Here is a 23,169-nt window from a genome sequence, read left to right on the forward strand (position 1 = left end):
TAAACAGGATTTAGATACATAAAACTGGCTTTGGAAGGGGGTTACAAAAGGTGCAATGAAGGAAAACACCAGATTTATTCAGGTAACGCAGTGAGAAAAAAAAAACATTTCTCTTTACTATGTTCACTATTAATATTCATAAGATTTCAAAGTAGTTAGAGATTTAGGAAATTATTGATTAAGAACATCTTTATGTTTCCTGATATCAGAAAAAGGCCTTAAGGGAGAAATGGCTTCTAGATGGAGTCAGCAGCGGAAAAGAACAGGAAGAGATGAAGAAGCAGAATCAACAAGACCAGCACCAGATCCAGGTTCTAGAACAAAGCATCCTCAGGTACAGCCCTCACTGACCTACTCCATAACTCCCTTTATTTTGACTTTGCCCATGTTGCATGTATAAGATCCATTCTTATTTTTAAGGGCATAATCACATCTTCATTTGGATTTCTAATAAAGACTAAGGCAACACCAGAAGATGACAGAAATTTCACTGTAAATGCCACCTACACATAGCAACACATGATTTATTTTTTAAATACATATTGGTGACTTACCCAAAGCTCTCCAAGCCTATTTCCTCATCTACAAAATGGTAGTAACAATATCTATCTTTTACAGTTGTTGAGCAAATTAAAAATATATGTGCTAAGCTACTAGCACCAACTGGCACATAAGGAGTAGTCAAAAAACAGTCCTTATTCACAGCCCCAACCCCTACTCTCACCTTAGGACAGGTGACAGTTCTCTGGATGTGTTTACACTGTGTGTCCATCACCCTTCTCCCGGGCTCTCCCCAGTCACAACCATGTTTTGAAAGAGAAGACACTGTAGGAATACTTCACTAGCATTTTCTCTCTTCTACCTTCCCAATTATTTGGTCCCAGATGTTGACCTCACTTCTCAATGTCCTTCCCTGCCCATCACCCACAATCAGTACCAAGTCAGCAACTTGTGACATAACAAGTAAAGCTTTTAAATTGCCTTGGCTTAAAAAGTGATGAACATGAAAAAAATATATATATTGAAAAGCTCGAATGGAAGATGGGGTTATTAGTATTATCACAAAATATAGATAGCATGAAAGAAAGAGATGTGGGAAATGTCAGAATCATTTTCTAACCTACACACAGAAAAAAGATGGAATTTCTTGTGGTATAATAATGACAGTAATTTAAAGCCTATGGATCTTTGAAATAAATATAGGTAGCTTTCAAAATCTCACTCACTGTGAATTTGTCCTCTTTAGTGAGAACTATAGGAAAGACCTGAAAGGTAAAAATATACACTAGCTGTACAACTACATTTTGCCCATCCTCACCACACTATACAGACAGATTGCATTAGGCCTTCAAATTGACAGCATGGAAAAAAGCTTCCTTTTTTTAACTGTTTCTCACGTTACTTGCCTAATTTCACACGCTTATACATTTAATAGCTAAAATCACTGACTACTCATCCTTATTCAGATTTTTTTTTAAATTAACAATTCTTAAAAGTTATATTGTAATCATTGAAGTGTTTATATTTATAAACCCCTCGGTTGTTTGCTCAAAGATGTGAAGTGTTTCTGAATGGTAGATAACAATTCCTTAAAAATAACTCAATAAATCAACTCTACAGTTGGGAAAACTTGATCCTTTGTCAGGCGTCCCTTAGCAAGAGCTTCTTACCAAAGTCTGGCTTAGCTGATGATTACTTTCTCATCCTTAGCACAGAACCCTTATCTCTGAAGGAGTTCTGAACTTAATCCCTGCATACCCTGCGCTCTGCAGACATATCCCTGCTTCTCTTCAGAGCCCCCTCTTATTTAAGAGTCTTTGCCCATACTGAATACCTACAACTTTTTCTGCACTTGATGATAACTGAAGTGGCTAACAGACTCAGACGCCATTAACAAGTTTGGGCAGCACTGTAAGTAATCCCAGAGAATTTACTAGGGTTCTACTGATTGCTTTCAGACCTTGCCTGAATGCTCTGAGAAGCACATAAGCTTCTTGTGGTACCGACCATGGCTTCCCTAGTTAGAGTTCCTATCTGACCAAAAAATAAAAAAAAAATAAAAAAATAAAAAGTAGGAGGAGGAAGAGGAGCAGGAAGAAGAAGACAAACCATATTTACCAGCCATATTACCTGCCAGGTACTTTACAGATTATCATCCCATCTAACCTTCATAACCCTGTGATGCATTGTCATTATCTTCACTTTTGGCACATAAGGGGTAAAGAATTCACATAATTACAAAGTGGTGGATCAGAAACTCATGACTACCCTATGCTACCTATAAAGTGATGCCACACAGCATTTTAGACCACACACTATGGTCCGAAAACCTATTATCTCTTACAGGAAGTCTTTAAAGCATGTTCTGACCCCTGGTTCTCCTTTCTCCAAAGAGCTCCTAGCACTCTCCGGATCTTCTTTCATGTTGCTCTCACATTACACAATTCTGGCATCTTCTGATGAGTTTATTTTTTTTTATTTTCTGTTTTAATTGAAGTACTGTTGACGTATAATGTTACATTAGTTTCAGGTATACAAAATAGTGATTCGACAGTTCTATACATTACACAATGCTCACCACAACATGTACAGTCACCACCTGTCACCGTACAATGTCACTGCAATATTATTGACTGGATTCCCTATGCTGTGCTTTCATCCCCGTGACTTCACTACAACTTTGTTTTAGATCTTCAGGATGTCATTAACCATAAGTGCTCCTTTATTAGCACCAAATGATTTTAACCCCCAAATATAAATAACAGGAATGATTTATTTTTAAATGGCCTTGTGCCATTGACAAAGCACTTGCACTTCCATTAAGTCATTTCATTCTCACAGCAATCCTAGAAGGAAAGCATTAACACCTACCTCCATTGCATAGAGGAGGAAATAGGCTCAGAGAGGATAAGGGACTTAATTAAGGTCACAGAGCCATTAAAGGTAAACTTGGGCCTCAAAGCAAGTCCCATTCAGTGCTCTCCTGCTATAAAACTAAAGGAGAGCTGTGGGTGTACATGTTCTGGAAATAGTAAAACATCTAATACCTCGTAGCAAGTTGCTTTGTTTAAGGAATGGTCCTAAAAACAAATGTATTTGCAAAGAGTTTGTATCGTGAATTTGCATTGTTGTGATGCACGAAGGCTGTTTATCTCGTTTAAAATGTGCAGGGAACAGAATGTTCTGAAGCAACATACAGAGACAAAATAATATCTGTGCCTTGTCTGTATTAAACAGCCTCCACTACTGCCCAGCATTAAAGAAATCATGTCGCCAAAGCAGCTTTACCTGATAACTGAACATTTTCTTCTCAGATATTTCTACAACTGCTAAATAATCAGGTGCATGTTTTTAAATTCAGTGTTTCTCCAAAACAGCTACCCGCAGTACTTAAGAAGCTTTTATTACCAGCTAAAGAAAGTACATTTTCCCGTTAGCTCCAAGAGGCAACCAAGTCAAAGGATGGAATTGAACTAGACAGAGCCACCCTTCTTCCCTAAGCAGGGAAAGCATCCCAAACCCTGAATGACTGTTTATCACTTGACTTAGGTGCCTGCTCAAGGGTGACATTTGCCACCTGCCAGGCCTCTCAGCTAGAGGATAAGATTTTAACGGGAACATCAAAATAGAAACGCTGCTATTACCTCAGAGTCTGCAGCAGGGCCAGACCGCTCCTGAAGTTTTTATTCCTACTACTACTCCCAGTCTTGTGAGAGGAACTGAAAGAGCATGGCCTTTGGCATTCAAATCCCTGCTCTGTCAACCACAGTACCTATAAGCCTGACATGTTCTCTCATCTCTTTGGGCCTCAGTTTCCTTGTCTGTAATAGTGGGACAATTATAGTGACTTCACAGGACTTCATGAGTGATCAGCTTGGAGAGTACCTGACACATGGTAGGTGTTCAAAAAATATTAGACCCTAGTCCTTATTAGGAGTCAAAAATAATTAGAAGAAGGACACTGCCTGGAATTTTATCTGGGGATTTTTATCTCTTGGCCAAGATGTCTCATTTCTTTACGCCAGTACAAAGAATCTTTTCCTTTGAGTAAACTGAGATTACCACGCAATTAGAATTCTTTCCATTTGGAAATAATGGATGGGTTTTCTTTATGACTTGAAGACTAAAACGCTCACAATACTGGTTAATTTTTACAGAGCATGTGTTATAGACCAGGCACTGTGTTCAACATTTCATATAGATTATCTCACTGAATTCTCACAACCATGCTATGAGGTAGATTAACACTTAATAGGTGAGAAAAATGACATTTGTAGATGCTAACTTGCCCCATCGCATACAGCTAAAAAATTAGGACTCAGGATTTAAAATCTAATTAAATGTCTTAATCATAAAAATAAATTATGCCTCAGATCTTGTAGAAAATTTTTATAAAAGTTAAATCCTGTAAATGCTACCCTTTTACAGCACTTTTAATTTCCAACCCATGTAATGATTTCACTCTCTTATATGCATAGATACTCATATGAGTCTCTGCCATATTAAAAACTCAAAGCTTGGGGCGCCTGGGTGGCTCAGTCGGTTGAGCGTCCGACTTCAGCTCAGGTCACGATCTCACGGTCCGTGAGTTTGAGCCCCGCGTCGGGCTCTGGGCTGGTGGCCCAGAGCCTGGAGCCTGCTTCCGATTCTGTGTCTCCCTCTCTCTCTGCCCCTCCCCCGTTCATGCTCTGTCTCTCTCTGTCTCAAAAATAAATAAACGTTAAAAATTAAAAAAAAAAAAAAACTCAAAGCTTCCCTGACTCACACATAACCTTTAAGTAAAACATGTCTGCTTATTCATCCTCTCATCTTTTCTTTCAGAACAGCAACGTTTCAGAAAATAAGTAGGTTTCCATGGTTTTTGTCTGTGAGTCACATTCTTAGCTTTGGAACAATATTAGTGGGTATTTTGCCTGTGCCTTAGGAGGAAATGTTCCCAGGAGTAAAATGATACTGAACATCTCCTTCTGAATTGCTTTGCTTAAATAGAGTTTCAATTTGCCTCCCAAATGAGCCCTGTTCTTACTGTGACCACTGAACCATTTACTACCTGATTGTAGGCACAGGTGCAAATCCAGCACCGACCTCTCAGTCCAGACACCCATGTGTACAAATTTATAGGCTGGCTTAGAATTCCTGTTTTGTCACGTCTGTTGCTTTCCTCCATCCAATAGCCAACACCCATAATGAGCCCCCCCTCCAAACACCCTCAGAAGCATCCAAAGGAGCTGTGTCGTTCACATTCTAGATTCCTCTTTCCTATGTGGCTGCCCAGCTGTCCTCCCTCTGCCAAAATGCCTTGCATCAAGTTGCCCTCCAGAGGCTTGCTACTTTTTGAACTATGTCCAAAGACCTCTGACTTTAATTGGAGCACACAGAGTGCCTGACAGAAATGTCATAAGCATAAAATGCAAAAGGTTAACTGCCAGGGAGAATGATGTAAATGCACTGCCTTCCCTTTGAGAAGGATTATCTACTTATGATTAAATGTTCTCTAGTAAGGATTTTTTTTTAATATTTCAAAGTACCCTTCTGACCGTCTGCCTTTCTTTAATGAGCTTTAATTTGTCTCCAAATGGTAGACACTGCCTGCCCCATAAGGTACTAATATGAAGATGCAGGAAAGATTGGATTTCTGTGTGATTGTATGTCATGAGAAAATCTGAGGAGCGGGTCATTACTGCAGCTGCCACCATGCCACATAAGGGAAGTGCCACTACAAATGGAGATGCAATATTAGGAAATGCATTCTGCTCAAGATCATATAAAGCAGTAATCTACTCTGTTAACTCAAAAAATAGCAGGCAAGATTCAATTTCAAAAACAGAACCCAAAGGACCAATGGAGAAATATAAAGGCTAAATGCTTTTGATGCTGGTTATAGTTTATCAAAGTTCAGCTCGCTGTGATTTCTATCCAAATTCAACCCCCTACCTAATGCTCTCATCTACCTGTGCAGGCCAACTGTACCTTAATGAAACTGATGTCTCATCCAACACAGTGAGGAATGCTGCATGAAAAATGTCACATTCTGACCCAACCAGCCATATCTAACATCATATTGTGGGAGAGGCACAAGCTGCTCTTGTGACAATGTGAGAGAGAGAAGAGAAAGGGGGGAAAGGCATACAAAAAAAGAGAGAGAGGGAGAGAGAGAGAAACCCACCATTTGTTTCTTCTTCTTAAATTTGCTGTTGCCTAGAAACACTTAAGAAATTATTCTGAAGCAATTATATGAGTCAAAAGCATTCCAAGCATGTTTTTCACTTTCCATATTTGACTAATTGGTTTATCAGATTTGCAATAGTTCATCTGTTGTTGTTTTTAATTTTCCAGATATTGTGATTATTTTTAACTCAGGAGATTTTTTTTAATGTAACAAAAACAGCAAAATAAATCAAATTTCCAGCAAAAAAAAGAGGAAGAAATCTAACCCCCAAACCCCATCAAAAAAAAAAAAAAAAAGCCTAGTACAATGCCTAGCACATAATAGGAATACCTGTGATTATGTAGCTTAAAAAATGAATGAATGGGAAAATATGGATGATGGATGATGGATGGATGCATGGTCAGACTTGAAAATACCATCTATTAAAGGGTCCAGCTAAAGACTAGACAATGACTTGAACATTAATGAAGTAAAAATTAAAGCCTTGAAATTCTTTAAAAAATAAAAAAGGATAACCACCCAACTATCTTGAGTCAAGGGCAAAGTCACATGACAGTGGTTTTTGAGGCCATTGTTGATGACGTGTTGTAACACCTCACCCTCACTTCACTTTCTCATCTTTCCCCTCTTTCCTATGCTCTTTTATTTCCTTATCCCCCACTTCCCAGCATCCTCTGTGATTCACACCTGCCAATCTCATCCATAGCTTAGTAAAAATAGGGTTAAATGATTACCCAGCATAAACACCCCCACCCCCACCAGTGCTGTGATAGTCTAAAAAGTAGATTAGAATAACACCACTCCACTGCAATTCAATAATAACAGCTACCCTTTATGCAGCATATATTATATACTCTGAGCATTACTCTGAGAAAAACAATTCTCTGAGGAAAGTCTAATTAGCATTATTTTACATGTAAGGACACTAAAGCACAAAAAGCTATAAATCTAGTAGCAGACAAGCCATGAGTCACACATAGATCTTTCTGACCCCAGACCCATTCCACCAGGACTCACTCGGTTCATTCTTGATTCATTTCAATGAAGCTTTATAGAGAACCTGCCACATCGAACCCATCTTTGTCTTAAGTAAAGGAGATTGAGATCATAAGTGCCTCAAAGCAAATTTTTAGTTATGTTTACTTCTCTTTAGATCCTTTAACTTTTCAAAGTGATTTTACATTATTTCATTTAAAACAATATTCAGTAACTTGAAATACAAATTTAAAACTACTAGCATGGACGTCATAAATCTTTGGCTGTGTTGACATGAGTAATGAAGGAACAAAGGAGCAAATGAACAAAGGAGAAAGTGGGAGAGGAGTAATTGTCACAAAGAATGTTCAAAGGCAGAAATTCTTTGTATAATATGCTACCAAAGGGCCTAGGTTTCCCCATTCTCCAAGATTGTCCCCCACCCCAGATCTATGACTAAATTTATCAGCTCAGAAAGCTTCCACATACACCCCTTGGAATGTATCTTTTGTCTGCCACAAGCTAAGTGTCACTTAGCCCATTTAGACCACCCCAGGCTAACTGGTCCTTGTTGGTTATTCTATGTTATATTAAGATTGGAATTTATATTTATTGGTCTTCAAATAATAGAGTCCTGTTCTTGGTATCAAATATGAACAATTAATACTAGAAGCAAAGCGAAAATGAAGTGGATAGAAAGTTGAAAATATAGTGACTGCTCTATAATACTGTTGGAAATAAATGTTAAGGGTTACAAGGCATAAATCCAGTAATTATTTCTGAACAGAGAGAGTCAATGGCTGCATACATCATTGAATATGTTTTGCCATTTCATAATATGGTAACAAGTAGTTTATTCACTAAAAATATTTTCCCCTACAACTTTTTTTTTAAAGAAAAAAAAGCTTTCCAAAATCATGGATAAGCACATTTGCAGTGAATTTGCCATGTCCTGGCTAAGGCACCTCATGGCACCTATGTATGTAGAGGTCGATTTGAATTATTATTAAAACTATTTAGCTCAGGGTGCCTGGGTGGCTCAGTCAGTTAAACATCTGACTTCAGCTCAGGTCGTGATCTCATGGTTCGTGAGTTCGAGCCCCACGTCAGGCTCTGCACTGACAGCTCAGAGCCTGGAGCCTGCCTCGGATTCTGTACCTCCCTCTCTCTCTGCCCACCCCCCCCCCTTTCTATCTCAAAAAATAAATAAGCATTAAAATTTTTAAGTTTAAAAAAAATATTTAGCTCTTATTAAGTATTTATCATGTACGACAAGGCTCTCTACAGGCTCTAATTAAAAACCACACACCCAGCTTCTGTCCTACCAGAGCACTCAAGAAGCCCATAACTAACCAGTCTACCATACCACACCAACCTCCAGACCGTGCATTTATTTGCATTCATTTGAAAACCTTGTTTGTAACCTGCCCATGAAAGGGGCTGATTCTCTGAAAACCAGTTTGGCTTCTTATTTTTCATGGAAAATGAAAGCCTTAATTTACAAAATATTGTTCTGATGAAGAGCATTTGCTTTTCTACTAAATGATTATCTTCTAACATTATCTGCCTACATGGCAGTTTCAACTCATGATAGTATCATCTGCCCATAATATAATTATTAATATTTACAGAGTTATATTAGGAGATGAGATTCACCCATGCAAAAGCTGCTCGCATGTAACTATAAATTATTCAGCTTTTCTAAACATCTGCTCTGTTCCCAATTATCAGAGCCAAGTGACACTTGTTTCAATGTCACTGCTGGGCTAGCTCTCTGCTTCTTGTTATCTTGAAGCTGCTGTGTCGCATTGTTCCTCCTGTTCTTAAATGCTCAGGATTAGAGGCAATAGATCTGGCTTAGGCCAAACTGAGTGTTTGTTGTATGCCAAATGCCCTTTAATTCTCTGGCATGCTTACCCACAGCATGTGATTGTTTGCACTAGTGGGTTAGATCTTCCTTATTATACACATGCCTGTTGGCAAGGCTGATTGTAAGGCAATTCATGTCCTATGTCTGTGCGTAGAAGTATTCTTCATCTTTTTTTATTATATAGTTTTATTTCAGTTTGGTGAGTAAAATGTGCCTGACATGTGTTAAGTGCTTAAAAAAAGTGTGTTTGGGGCGCCTGGGTGGCGCAGTCGGTTAAGCGTCCGACTTCAGCCAGGTCACGGTCTCGCGGCCCGTGAGTTCGAGCCCCGCATCAGGCTCTGGGCTGATGGCTCAGAGCCTGGAGCCTGTTTCCGATTCTGTGTCTCCCTCTCTCTCTGCCCCTCCCCCGTTCATGCTCTGTCTCTCTCTGTCCCAAAAATAAACGTTGAAAAAAAAATTTTTTTTTAAAAGTGTGTTAAATGTTTGATGAAATTTATCAGACCCCTAGTTTTAAAAATAAAACACAAAAATCAACCCACCTTCTACTAGACTGCATATTCTCAATTTTATGACAAAATAGAGTTTGATATTATCATAAAGCAAAGTATCTATAAAGATAAAATATCTTTAACCTCTGATCCATCAATAATAACTTATCTGCCCATTACATATGACCAACATACTGCAGTCAAGATTACCTAATTGAAGTCATCAACTACATATACTTAATAGTATCTGTTAGAGTTCCAAAGCTATTCATTTTAATCAGTCATAGTTAAAAAATAAAAGATCTTTCTTTTATCATTGTAAACCTTAGCCATTGAGCATTAACTAGCTAACATCAATATAAACCATGTCAGATTTGGTAGATGATTTAGAAACACGTAACTTCTTCAATCACTAGATGCAAAGCTGATCTATTTTTCTATTTTTACTGGCTAACTACCTGAAATGCAAGGTAACAATGAGTAATTTTGCAAACCAAAGAAAAAAAATCTCATAAAGTTGGTTATGCAAAGGTTCATCCCCATAAGGTGATGCAATAATTAGCATACTGATTTTGATGCTTTACAAGATTCTATAACCGCAGTGGCTTAAACAAGATTAGAACATTCATTTCTCTCACACCCATAACAATCCTAGCTAGGAGACATTCAAGGGAGAGAGAGAAGCAACATCCCATGAGATGATCGAGAGACCCTCCCTGTTTCTTTCTGTCTTGCTTTGCTGCTCCCTAAGTGATGCTTCTGGTAGGATGGTCAAAGACAGCTCACTGCCACAACATCTGCATTCCAGTGTAGGAAGGGGAGGATAAGTGGAGGCCAAACAGTTCTATTTTAAAGTTATGACCTGAAAATTGCAGATGTCACTTCTGCTACTATCCTATTAGCCAGAATTTAGTCACATGACTAAATGCAAAGGAGACTGGGAAATGTAGTCCGTAGCTGGCGAGACACATAAGACTCAAGGACTTCTATTACTAAAAAGAACAAGAGAAATAGATTGGGGTGAGGAGATTTCATTTACAAAATAGATAACATTTGTTAATTAGACACCATTCCCATAAATATTATGAAAATTCTAATAATCCTGGAGTACTATTTTGGTTTCTTGTCTAGACCTGTATTTTTAAAGGACAGGTGTGTCCCTAAAGCTATATTCACACCCACACTCGCTCCAAAATCATTGATATCAAAGTTGAAGAACAAATCTCCAAATAGACCTGGTAGGTTTTCTTTTTTATTGGAGTTGTCATAGATGGCCCTCCTTTTCCTACCAGAGTAGGAAGAGAAAGGGCTAACTAATCATTATTGAGTAACTCCTCTGTGTCACACCCTGTGGTAGAGGCTTACAAAAATAATTTTATTTACCTCCTTAAGACAACCTTTTGTGAATACTATTATTATCCACCAAAGAAGAAAACTGAAGCTTGGTTGGGCTAAATAAGTAAGCCAAGTACATTAGCTTTCATATGGGCTCACTGTCTTGTTTCCATGGGTAGAGCTGAAAACAAAAAAGTAGACCTTCACACAAAAACTCACAAAATGTAGGTAAACCACCAGCCACCTCCTGTTTTCCCAAGATTCAGTGGGGAAAAAAAAGGAAAGAGAATCTGCACTTAAGGGAAGAGTCAAAGATTACAACTGCTCACCACTCCAGACCAAATTCAACATCTGCTGGAGGTGAACACATTCTGAGAACCTGTGAGTCCCAAAAGAAACTGAATCCTTCTTTGTCTAGCTTGGATGGGGTCAGTGAGGTGGTCCTAGCAATTCCATCAACTAATTTCAGAGGTATATCAGTGGTGGCACAACCTGGACCAAGTCCTGCTGATTCAGACCATCCCAGAGAAATGATCACTGGGCCATCTCTGGGTGTAGTCCTGGCCTTTAATAGGCTTCCAGCCTATTACAGCAAACAGCTCATCAGTCCTTTGGGAGTGTATAGCCAAAGTCAGTCATAAACTTAATTTCAAACACAGCATCAGTGATTACCTTCAAACTACAGTATTATAATCAAATTACATCAGCCAGCTTTTATTTAAGACCTAAAACTTCTATTACTTTGAACAACAGTCTTGTGCCCAAACAAAGAAAGGCTGGCTATAAAGTGGCTATAGCTTATGGAAACCCCAGACTCTGAAACAGAGACTGTTGTAAGAACCTCTACCAAAATCCAAACTCAACCAAAAAAAAAAAAAAAAAAAAAGTGACAAAGCCTTCACTTTAATCCTGGTCACACTGACTTGTCCACTAAGCAGAAAAATACCTAGTATAACAAAATTACCCTAATGAATACCAGGACAGAAATATTACCTTTGTATATAATGGGTCAGCACTTTTACATGTGGCCAAACCCCAGCTACGATTTCAATCTTCTGTTTCTTTATTATGATAGGAAGTAAGAAATCCTTTTATACTGATGAGCAAAATGAGTGTTGTGTCTAGGTTCATAAGAACCCATTTTTTAAAGTTTTGTTCCCATAGTGGTTAATTAGAAAGTTGTTAACAGCTCAGGGTCTGTCAGCAGAGATTTGATTTCGAATTCTGTCCTGCCACAAGCTACCTGTAAGCCTCCAGGCCAGGGGGCTATCAAGGTGCCCAGCTTGCTTCTCTGTCAAATGGAACTAATAATGGTACTCACGGGGGTTGTTGGAAGGACTAATTAGGCCAATGCCTCATACAGTATAGATACTCAATACATTTTAAATGTTGTTATAATTGCTAGCAAGTAAAATGATGGAAGGTAGAACATAACTCTTCTGAGTCCTGGCCTTTTTGGCCCCAGTGGTAAACTCCATTAGATTGTTAGTCCTTGTTAACTCCACCAAAAACTGAAAGAGATAAATGGACACTTAGCAGCAGAAAAATTGCCTTCTGAAATAACCCCTTCTTGGTGCATCCAGCATTTATGTGCTGTCCTTTTCCTAAGACAAAAAATTGCATGTTGGAATTGGATTGGGGACATTATCTCGTGATGATTAAGGGAGGTTATTACTAGAACAGTGCATGAAATGAAAGCTACCTGCTTTCACATAGAGAACTCTTGAAAATAACCCTATTTTTCCCCAGCAAATAGGCAGGGAGAAGAAAGATTCCAATAATGGATAGCATTACAAATCCTTTTTCATGTACTCTGCTTATCTAAATTGGCACATGATGCCTGCCCACCCTCTCTCAGAAATCATGAGAGGTGCTAACTCATCCATCAGGCCCCGCCTAACAGCCCAGGAGGCACCAAGAAGGATATTTCTCTTTCTCTGCTGCCTGTTTCTCGTCAAACTGAATCAGCATTTCTGGGAGCTCAGTTCCCATTCAGAAAGGTAATACCTTGTAAAAATGGGCATGGCAGCACTTATGGAAATTCTAACCCATCAGCTGAGAGATAAGCAGGTGAAGGTTAGAAAGTTATTCCCTAGTGACCTCGCCAAAAGCTTTCCATGTAAAAAAAATAGTTTTACATACATATTTTTATTTTTATATATACAAAACTAAAGTTTTATATAAATACACATATGTATGTTTATGTGCAGGTGTATATGGATGAATATACATACAAATATATATACATACACATGCACAAATATGTATACATATACATGTATATGTATATACATACATAGACACACAGATAGTACAGATATATGTGTATATATATATATACAATATACACACACACACATAAATATTCCCCAATATTTCACTTATACTTGCTAAATTTTTCTCTCTACTCAAAGCTTTTGGAAAAGGATTACATATGAGTCCCTAATTTAAGCCCTGAATTTTTCTGAGCTTTAAATAAGAGTTGAGTATCCTCCTAACTATGAAGAGTCACTGAGCCAGAAAAAGAAGTTAATATAGATATAGATACAGAGAAATTTGAAAAGGAAGTTAACCCAAATGGTAATATTAAATAAAAATACGGATGATCAAATTTATTCAACAAATAATAGTTTGGATTCCAAATTATGTAAATGAGAAAAGAGAAACAAGGAGGAAAAAGTAAAACTATCAGAGAGACAGATATTTTAAAAATCCCTTATGAAGCATGTATCAAGTACCTACTATACCAGCTGGGCATTGTTTTAGGCTTCCCAACCTCAGCGCCATTGACCTTTTAGGCCAGATAAGTCTTTGTTGGGCAACTGTTCTGTGCATGTAGGATGTTTAGCAGCATCTCTGGCCTCCACCCACTAGGTGTCAGTAGCAGTCCTCAAGTTGTGACAACCAAAATGTCTCCAGCATTGCCAGATGTCCTCACGGGGAAATCACTGTCAGTGAGACCCACCATGCTAGAGATACAAAAATAGTGCCTACGTACCAGTTGCAATTTTTGTTTTATGTTCCTTAAGAACAGGCAATCCTCAAAAACTTGGCACATTTTCCAGGGAGGAGGCACATTTCCTCCTCCTTGGTGTGGAGGTTGTTAGACCTCCTCTTCTTCCATTGCCGGACTGCCACCATGCTTTCCCCTCTCAGTTCCGACCCTGTGAGGGGGAGGCTGGCCAAAGCCAGTTCCATGCTCTGTTACTCTTTCCTGGGTTTCCCATCACTTCCACTGGCATTCTGATCTGTCAGAATGCTTTTCTAGAACAACAAATGTGTAACATTTATCTTTTGATCTTATTTATATTGTCCATAAATAATATATAGAAGTATCAAATCAACATATAAAAATAGGATATAGAGTTTTGCATTTGAGTGAGAATTTTAGGAAATGCTCTGTATCACTAAGCATCTCCTGTAGAGGTTTGTGATTCTAAGTAATTAGCACCAAAAGGATTCCTTCTTATCCTGTGTAACAGAGAGCTGGCTGTAACTAAATGATAAAGAAGAGAAAGGGGGTGTTCGTTTGTTTCTGTTTGGTTTTAATAAACATGCCTGATATGTCATTTGACTGCAACCTCATATTAATGCATCTTTCACCCAGTGACTTGAAAACCTTCAAAAACATTCATTAGCAGATACTTTGATGAGGTTAGCAGACTTTCAACCTTGTATTCTTACCATATTAGTCTAAAGACATCCATGAGAATCATATGGCATTACACTACCCATGGGCCTCTCTACAGAGGAAAACAACTATAAATACCAGTGCATTTCTAATTCCCTGAGATGTAATTGGCCAAACAGATCAAGAATCTATCTCTGTGCCCCAGCTATAGAAAGGAGCAGAAACTGGAGGAAACTAGCTTTTGCTGAGTGCATGCTATTTCTTTAATTCTTTATTAAACCCTATGAAGTAGTAACATTGCCCAGATCTCTAAATGTTTAATTTTTCCAGGATTCAGTCCTTGGAAGCCCTGACTTTCTAGGAAATCTTATCCACGCCTATGGCTATACATACCAACTCCCAAATTTACATTCAAACCCAGACTTCTCTGAGCTCCCAACGTTTGTGTCTGTTTTCTCCATGTCACCATTGACTATCTCGAAGTTACCACATCCAGCACCACTCTCTTTCTTCTCCCTCCCAGGTTTCTGTCCGAGCAATTAAATTCACATCTTTCCAATTATTCACAAACATCAGACTCACCCTTGACATCTCTCTTTTTCTCACACCCCACATGTAATGTATCAACAAATCCTGGCAACTCTTCCTTCGAAATATTTCCAGATTCTAATCGCCTCTCACCCTTCTACCAGCAACCCCCCTGAATTAAGCCATCTTCTGTGAAGTGTTACAACTACTGGCCTCCGTGGTTTTCCCCTCCAGCCTATTCTCCACACAGCAGCCAATGTGATTGTTTAAATTTCAGGTCATGACATGTTTTGTCTTCTGCTCAGTATTCCCTGTGGTTCCCTAAAGGCCTTACCATACATTAGGCCCCATATGATCTAGTCACCTGCCACCTCTCTGACTTCATTTCTTACCACTCTGCTTATTCCCCGTGCTCTTACCCTGAGTTTTGTGGTTATTCTTACCTCTCCAGAAAGCACTTCCCCTACCACCCTCATGTACCCTTCTCTCACTTCCTTCATATCTCTGCTCAAATGACGCTTTGTCAAGTAGCCCCTCCCTGACCACACTGTGCAAACAGTGCCTCCTCCCTAGGCACTCTTCATCCCTTTACCCTTATGTTTATAGTCCTTATCCTACTTTATCCTACTTTTTAATGGAAGTATTTTTCTTCATAAATAAATGTGTGTATATGTATTTACATATACATATGTAAATATGTATGTATATACATTTGCAGGAGTTGGCAAACTCTGACCCAGGACAAAATTTAGCCCTGGCCTATTTCTATATAGCCACAAGCTAGGAATGGTTTTTATTATTATTATTATTATTTAAGGGATGTAAAAGGGAAAAAAAGATAAATAAGCAAAAGAAATTGTATGTGTGGCCTGTAAAGCCTAAAATTAATTAATTTTTAATGAATTAATTAATTATCTGGCCCTTTATAGAAAAAGTTGCCAGTTCCTCTGTTAGTGTATTGTCGGTGTCCTCCCACTAGAATATAAACTTCTTGGGGCCAGGAATTTGTTTGGTTTACTGTCATATACCTAGCACATAGGACTGTGCCTGCTACAAAATAGATGCTAAACAAATATTTTTCATGAACAAATGAATAAATGAAATGAATGAAGATAATGAGCCTTAGCAAGGTCTGGTGACTTGTCTAGGGTCACACAAGAAGTTAGAAGATGAACCAGTATTCAAACCCAGATCCATCCGGTTCCACAGCTGAATCCTGCAGTCTAAAAGCTGCTTGCAGCAATGATATAATCATCCTTGTTTTCTATTCAAAAGATCCTCATTAGACTGTCTCTAACATGCTGTTGGATAAAGGATCCCGTGCATGCATGGAAGGAGAAAGAGACACTGTGTGTTGTAGAAAACCTTTAATAATTATACCATAATAATACATATCTGATATCAACCATATTCAATGTGCTCATGTACATCATCTCTTCTTAACTTCACCAAATTTCTGTATAAAATTTAAGGCAGGTACCATATTCTCATTGCACATGTTATAAAACCGAGTTTCAGGGAGTTTAAAGGAATTGGTTGTCACAAGCAGTGAATAGCAGACACAGAATAATCCAGATCTATCGCTTTTAGTATGGACCTTTCCATTCTACCAACCAACATATATCCCCACAACTCTACTGATGGACAGATGTGCTACCATGGATGGAGACTGATTTTAATAGAATGTCAGTCACACCTCAGTAACTTCTAAGAAACCCGAAGTACTATATTTTACTTGGAATTCTATAATAGGTGAGAAAACTTCTTTAGCTACAAATGGCCAACTACCAATGGCCAGCAGCAGCAGGAAAGTCAGAACTTTGAAACTGTAGCAATGAGTGGGAGAATGGTCAGGCAGACCACACCTTGGGCTTTTATTGGTGTGACAATAACACAAAATTTTTAAAAATTTTTTTAATGTTTATTTTTTGAGAGAGCATGTACATGAGGGGGGAAGGGGCAGAGAGAAAGGGAGACACAGAATCCAAAGCAGGCTCCAGGCTCTGAGCTGTCAGCACAGAGCCTGTCGTGGGGCTCAAACTCATGAACCATGAGATCATGACCTGAGCCAAAGTCAGACACTTAACCATCTGAGCCACCCAGGCACCCCAATAGCACAATATTTTTGCACTGCCAAATCCATAACCATCTTAAAGAAGGAAGCCAAAAACTGACAATTATCATAGCTGATGCTAATACCCATGGCTGTCACCTCCTGGACTAGCTGCTCTATCTAATCAGCCATCCTCTGAGGCAGCTGACTTTACAACATAGAGTATTTGGCTGAGAAACTACATGTAATCCATGGCAGCCAAGGGTCAGCCTTACTAACTGCATGAATGCTGGTGGCTGTATGTTTTTATAAAGGAAGAGTTCACGACATCACACCCCGATGTTAACTTGAATCTGACAAGCAGCTGCACTCTGGTCAAGATTCCAGGTCAGAATGTTTGCAACAGTCCAATTTCAAATGGCTCTCTCTTGGCCCCAATAAGTTCCCTTACACTTCATTAGGCCATGTGTGGGTTTTTTTATTGTTGTTGTTTTGTTTTTTGTTTTTTGTTTTTCAGAAAATGTAGCCTCTATAAACAGCAGCATCTGAGGCCATCATACTAAGTTTTGTCCGTTTCTCATCTCTCCACCCTATTCACTACAGTATGTCACAATTCTTAGGAGACTGTGAAGTTAAAATGAAGTGTCATTTTCAATGTTAGGATATACAGGGTTTTGGAAGTGATAGTTTTGATTATTAAATTAAGTCTAATAATTATAATCTTATAAAGTGCTTATTAGCTACAAAAAAATTATTATAATGTTTTCTCCAAATAATATGGAGACTCAGGTAAGAAAAATCGGTAACCTAGGTAATAACTACAGATGAACCATACCTTGTGGCTCAACTTCAAACTTAAGTCTCTTTATAAAAGAAATTTCTCTATTTCATTTGGAAATAACATTTGTAATTGCAAAGAAGAAAATGAGGCAAGGTTCAAATAGTTTACCTAAGGAAAAAAAAGATGTTTGTTTTAACTTGAAGATTGTTGCATCAAAGTCATGTGTTATGTACCTTCTATGTACTAAATCTGATGTTTAGTGTAATGCTATGTTCTTAAAAGGTATCTGGATATTTACATGCAATATTCCAAGGAAAGTTTATATATGGAGAAGACATATTTGGGAACTCTACGTTTGTACTGTCTTGAACAGTAAAAAGTGCATCTTTCTGTTGTCAGACTTGAGAAGGAGATCCAAGATCTTGAAAAGGCTGAGCTGCAAATCTCAATCAATGAAGAGGCAATTTTGAAGAAACTGAAATCAATTGAGAGGACAACAGAAGACATAATAAGGGTGAGCATTAACATTTAAAACTATGAGTCCCTCCCAGAATGAGTCTACAAACAGTATATAATTCTTCAAACTATAGCCACATTTAGAATTTCTGTTTTAAACTGAACTGTTTTAATCATGGAGAACTCTTTTTCTTATAGTCTGTGAAGGTGGAAATGGAAGAAACATCAGAAGGTATGTTTTTGAGCAGTCTATTCTATGTCTAACTACATTTTTTAATAAACCCACAGAAACATTTCCCATTATTGTAAATATATTCTAAATGTATTTTGAATTAATATTAATTTTACAGAGTCAATTGAAGACATCTATGCTAATATCCCTGACCTTCCAAAATCCTATGTGCCTTCCAGATTAAGGAAGGAAAGAAATGAAGGAACAGAAGATGATGAACAGAATAGAAAAGGTACATGAAAAATCTGTATCCAAAGGCAGGTTCTCAAATTCAGATTTTATAATGTCAGATATTAACAACCTGCTGTTACATCTGATGCTTCAGGTTAAGCAACAGTCCATTTTATAAAGTTCCATGAGGTATCTGAGTCACTTGCATAGGTAGGGATAATGGAGTTATAGGGACAGAGAAGATAAAGGATTGAGAAAGACAAACTCTTAAAAGCAAAGCTCCCCTGCTCAAAAATATCTCTCCCCAAATATTCTATCTAGTAGGCAATCTCTTAGATTACTAAGATCCTTTATGAAAGTAAAAATATCCCTTGGGAAAGTTAGGCATTATTTACCCCCATGTGGAATGGTTTTCATAAAACTAATACTTCCAAGACTCCAGGAAAAATGAAGGCTTGTATGGGGCCAGAGAGGGAACCTTTGAATTTCAGACCAGAAAAGGAAGCTACACTCTATAAGCAGGTAGCAGTCATTCATTTAAATATTCAACAAATATTTAGTGACCACATACTACAGGGCAAGCTCAGTTCTTGCACTAGGAATACAGTAGTGAATAAAACAGCAAAAATCTCTGCCTTCTTGGAGCTGACATCCTAAAGGAGAAAACAGACCTAAAATTAAGCAAATAGATTAAAAATACCAAATTAGGCTGTGAAAATACTAAAGAATAAAACAGAGGTGGGGGACATGGAGAGTGGGAATGGGGAGGGTTGCAGTTTTAGTTGGGTAGCTGGGGGGAGCCAAGAACCACCAGGCTACCGAGGAGGTATGAAATCAAGATGGGTCCAAAAAGGAAAGTGGGAGGCCAGAGCAGAAGCCAAAGCACTGCCACATTGTAATTGGGCCCAGATTCCTAAGAGTTCTTAAAACTCCAGTCATGAGGAATTTGCCTGCGCCTTGAAGCAGGGCTCATCCACACAGTGCTCTCCAGTTCACTTGCTTCAGTTCAGCTTATATTGCTCTATTTTTTTCCTCCTACTTGAAAATTGGAATGAAAGAAACACAAAAAGAAGGCAGAAGGAGAAGCATGTGATTCTTGCCTTCCTCCTCCCTCTTCAATACCAGTTCTACATTTAAACAGCTTCCCTGCTGTGAAAACTTTAGAACACTCCTCTATGATTTCAGCAGGCTGCTGGCCCACACAGCAAGGATGTGACTTAATAAAATATACCGTGCTAGACCTTTTACCTGCTGTAATGCCTGGTGCAACCCATTCTTCCTAGCTAACAAAGAGGTCTGACTCCTCCCATTGGATAATGTAAGAGTGCGATCTGTCTTGTTGGATTTATTAGTTACAAAGAGGATATTTTTTGGTTTCCCAATGGAATCATCAGCTTCTCTTCTCCAACCAGCTTTTCAGTCCCATTTTTTCAGTAATTCCATACATCCTTACATAAAAACCTAGGTCATTACGGTGCTGGCCTTTCCACTGATTGACCTTATACAATCAATGAATAAAATCAAAAATTTTAAAAACAGACAACAGCATCTCACATGAAAGGATACCAAAGGGTATACTTAACATAAAAATACATTGTGAAAGCAGGCTACTGTATAAGAGAAAAAGTTAACTAAATCAAAGATCAAATTTCTCTCCTGACAGCTTTGTACACCATGGAAATTAAAGTTGAAAAAGACTTGAAAACTGGAGAAAGTACAGTCCTGTCTTCTATACCTCTCCCATCAGATGACTTTAAAGGTACAGGAATAAAAGTTTACGACGACGGGCAGAAGTCAGTATATGCAGTAAGCTCTAATCATGGTGCAGCATACAATGGCACCGATGGCCTGGCACCAGTTGAGGTAGAGGAACTTTTAAGACAAGCCTCAGAGAGAAACTCTAAATCTCCAACAGAGTATCATGAGCCTGTATATGCCAATCCATTTTGCAGGCCTACAACTCCACAGAGGGAGAAGATAACTCCTGGACCAAATTTTCAAGAAAGGATAAAGATGAAAGCTAACGGACTAGGTAATGATATGAATGAATCTGTATACACTATGGACAATGGACTTTCAGAGGAGAGGGACAACAGCTTCAATCATATCAGCCCTGTTCGACCGATACCTCAACCCCGATCAATGACTCAACAAGCCAAGGAGATGCCCGACACCCTACAAAAGAGGCTGATGACTCCTTGGGAAGAATCAAATGTGATGCAGGACAAATATTCACCCTCTCCAAAGGCAAGAATGAGTCCCAGCGAAGCAATAGCTGGGAAGCCAAAATACCAGGATTCTTCTCCTGCTTCCCAGGAGGATGAGGAAGATATCAGATACAATATCGTTCATTCCTTGCCCTCTGACATGGCTGATACAGAACCCGTGACAATGATTTTCATGGGCTACCAGCAGGCAGAAGACAATGAAGAAGAAAAGAAGCTTCTGACAGGGTATGATGGGATCATCCATGCTGAGCTGGTTGTGATTGATGATGAGGAGGAGGAGGGTGAAGGAGAAGCTGAGAAACCATCCTACCATCCTGTAGCTCCCTACAGTCAGGTTTACCAGCCTGCCAAACCAACACCACTTCCTAGAAAGAGATCAGAAATTAATCCCTATGAAAACACAAACCACAAATCTCCCCACAAAAATTCCATATCCTGGAAAGAGCAAGAAGAAAGCTTAGGCAACCCGGTTCAACATTCTCCACTTGATGTTCAGATAGCTGGAGATGGGACCGAGGACCCGTCCTTAACAGGTAATGAAAATAACAAAGCTTGCCACTGCTGTTTAATCGTGTGACAATCTTCCTTTTGTGTTGTTAACAAGCCCTCTTGCTTTCAGCTTTTTTTGACCACCTCATAGAATAATACACACTAAGGGTTTTTTTCTTTTCTTTAATTAATAATGATCTGATTAAGTCACTTCAAAAGATAAAATAAAAAAAAAAAACAGTTGTTGCCTTATTTGGATATTGCATTGATTGACCTTAGAAACTTGAAGTCTGTCTTCTGTCATAGTACGGTACTGCTTGTGAATGTATTTGGATTACTAATATACTGAATCATCTATATCATATCTTTTCCCACCAGAATCTGATGCCAGCTACTTGTTTGTGCCTGTTATTTAAACTTCCTACTTAAGTTAACAAGTTGCCTTAATTTTGCAAGAAAAAACAAGAAACAAATTGTATTCAGTGTGATATTTTATTACTTTGCTATATCTCATTTCCCTATGCTTTTATAGTTTAACTTTACTTCCTTAATTATTCTACATTTTAAAACAGAATGCCAATTTCTCTTGCATTATCTATAACATCTAACTTTCCATAGTCTTCCCTAACTTAGCAATTTTTTTTCTATTTTTTTCTATTTTCTATTTACACTTCTCGGTTTCTATAAAGTTTTATAGCTATCTAGCTTTTTTAGCATTAAATGGAAAATTACACTTTTTTCTACAAAAGTGACAGCTCATCAATTTTAAATTCCTTGTTATCGCTTGAATATCATATTCTACTTCTCATTTATAAAAAAATAAATAAGATTCTGACAAAATCAATTATAATAGCTCTACTTAACCTTAGCTAAAGACCTAAGTCAAATTACTCAGACATATAGGTTCTGAATGTGTTAGTGGGATGATAATTTTAAATGTTTCTAGTGGAAAGATTCTCATTAAAAAGCAATAAATGTTAAGCTCCAGCTAATTCAGCAAACAGAACTTGATAATTCTATAGAAGTGTGGTAGTACTTGCACAAGTGAGGAAGTGTTCTTTTGTAACCCATAAGCTCAATTTTGGGTTGACAGTAACACAAGCAAATGGGCCTCTTCCATTCTTTTAAGTAGTTAAATTAGGCATACCAACTGAAATTTTAATTATCTGAAGAATTTCTAACCTGTTGGTAAGTGTACACTTACCTTTCTAAATCAGAGCTGTGTGATACATCCCCACAATGAAAACCTGCTAAAACTAAAAGTTCCTTTCCATTTTGAGAATGAGTTTTGCTTGCTAATGAGATTTTGTGAATTAAACTCATTTTTAAAAGAACAACACAGTAGGGGTGCCTGGGTGGCTCAGTGGTTAAGCGTCCGACTTCGGCTCAGGTCATGATCTCTCAGTTTGTGAGTTTGAGCCCCATGTCAGGCTCTGTGCTGACAGCTCAGAGCCTGGAGCCTGCTTCTGATTCTGTGTCTCCCTCTCTTTCTGCCCCTCCCCTGCTAACAGTTTGTCTCTCTCTATCTCTCAATAATAAAAAAATATTTAAAAAATTTTTATTATAAAAAAAAAAGAACAACACAGTAGACTTAGAAGAGAAGGAACACATTGATTATGGTCAAGAATAGTGACATTCCCTACTATAAAATCTTCCATTTTTTCACTTGGATGTTAGCCACCTCCTCCTGAATACCCCTATTCCTTATTCCCTACCCATGTCAACACATTTACTCCACAGAAAAAGACAGGAAGTGACTAATG

The 23,169-nt window shown here is 38.2% G+C and overlaps 1 protein-coding gene across 1 annotated transcript in view; it reads left to right on the forward strand.

Annotated features, from left to right (window-relative positions):
- The window catches only part of PALMD (palmdelphin), a 50,436-nt gene that overhangs the window by 23,993 nt on the left and 3,274 nt on the right, over positions 1-23,169 (forward strand). Inside the window, exons 3-7 of the mRNA XM_043575653.1 lie at positions 210-334; positions 18,230-18,344; positions 18,485-18,518; positions 18,637-18,750; positions 20,353-21,450. Coding sequence (XP_043431588.1) covers positions 210-334; positions 18,230-18,344; positions 18,485-18,518; positions 18,637-18,750; positions 20,353-21,450 — 1,486 coding nt within the window. The remainder of the gene's footprint in view (positions 1-209; positions 335-18,229; positions 18,345-18,484; positions 18,519-18,636; positions 18,751-20,352; positions 21,451-23,169) is intronic.

This window comes from Prionailurus bengalensis, chromosome C1 (assembly GCF_016509475.1).
Source record: "Prionailurus bengalensis isolate Pbe53 chromosome C1, Fcat_Pben_1.1_paternal_pri, whole genome shotgun sequence".
Classification (NCBI taxonomy): domain Eukaryota; kingdom Metazoa; phylum Chordata; class Mammalia; order Carnivora; family Felidae; genus Prionailurus; species Prionailurus bengalensis.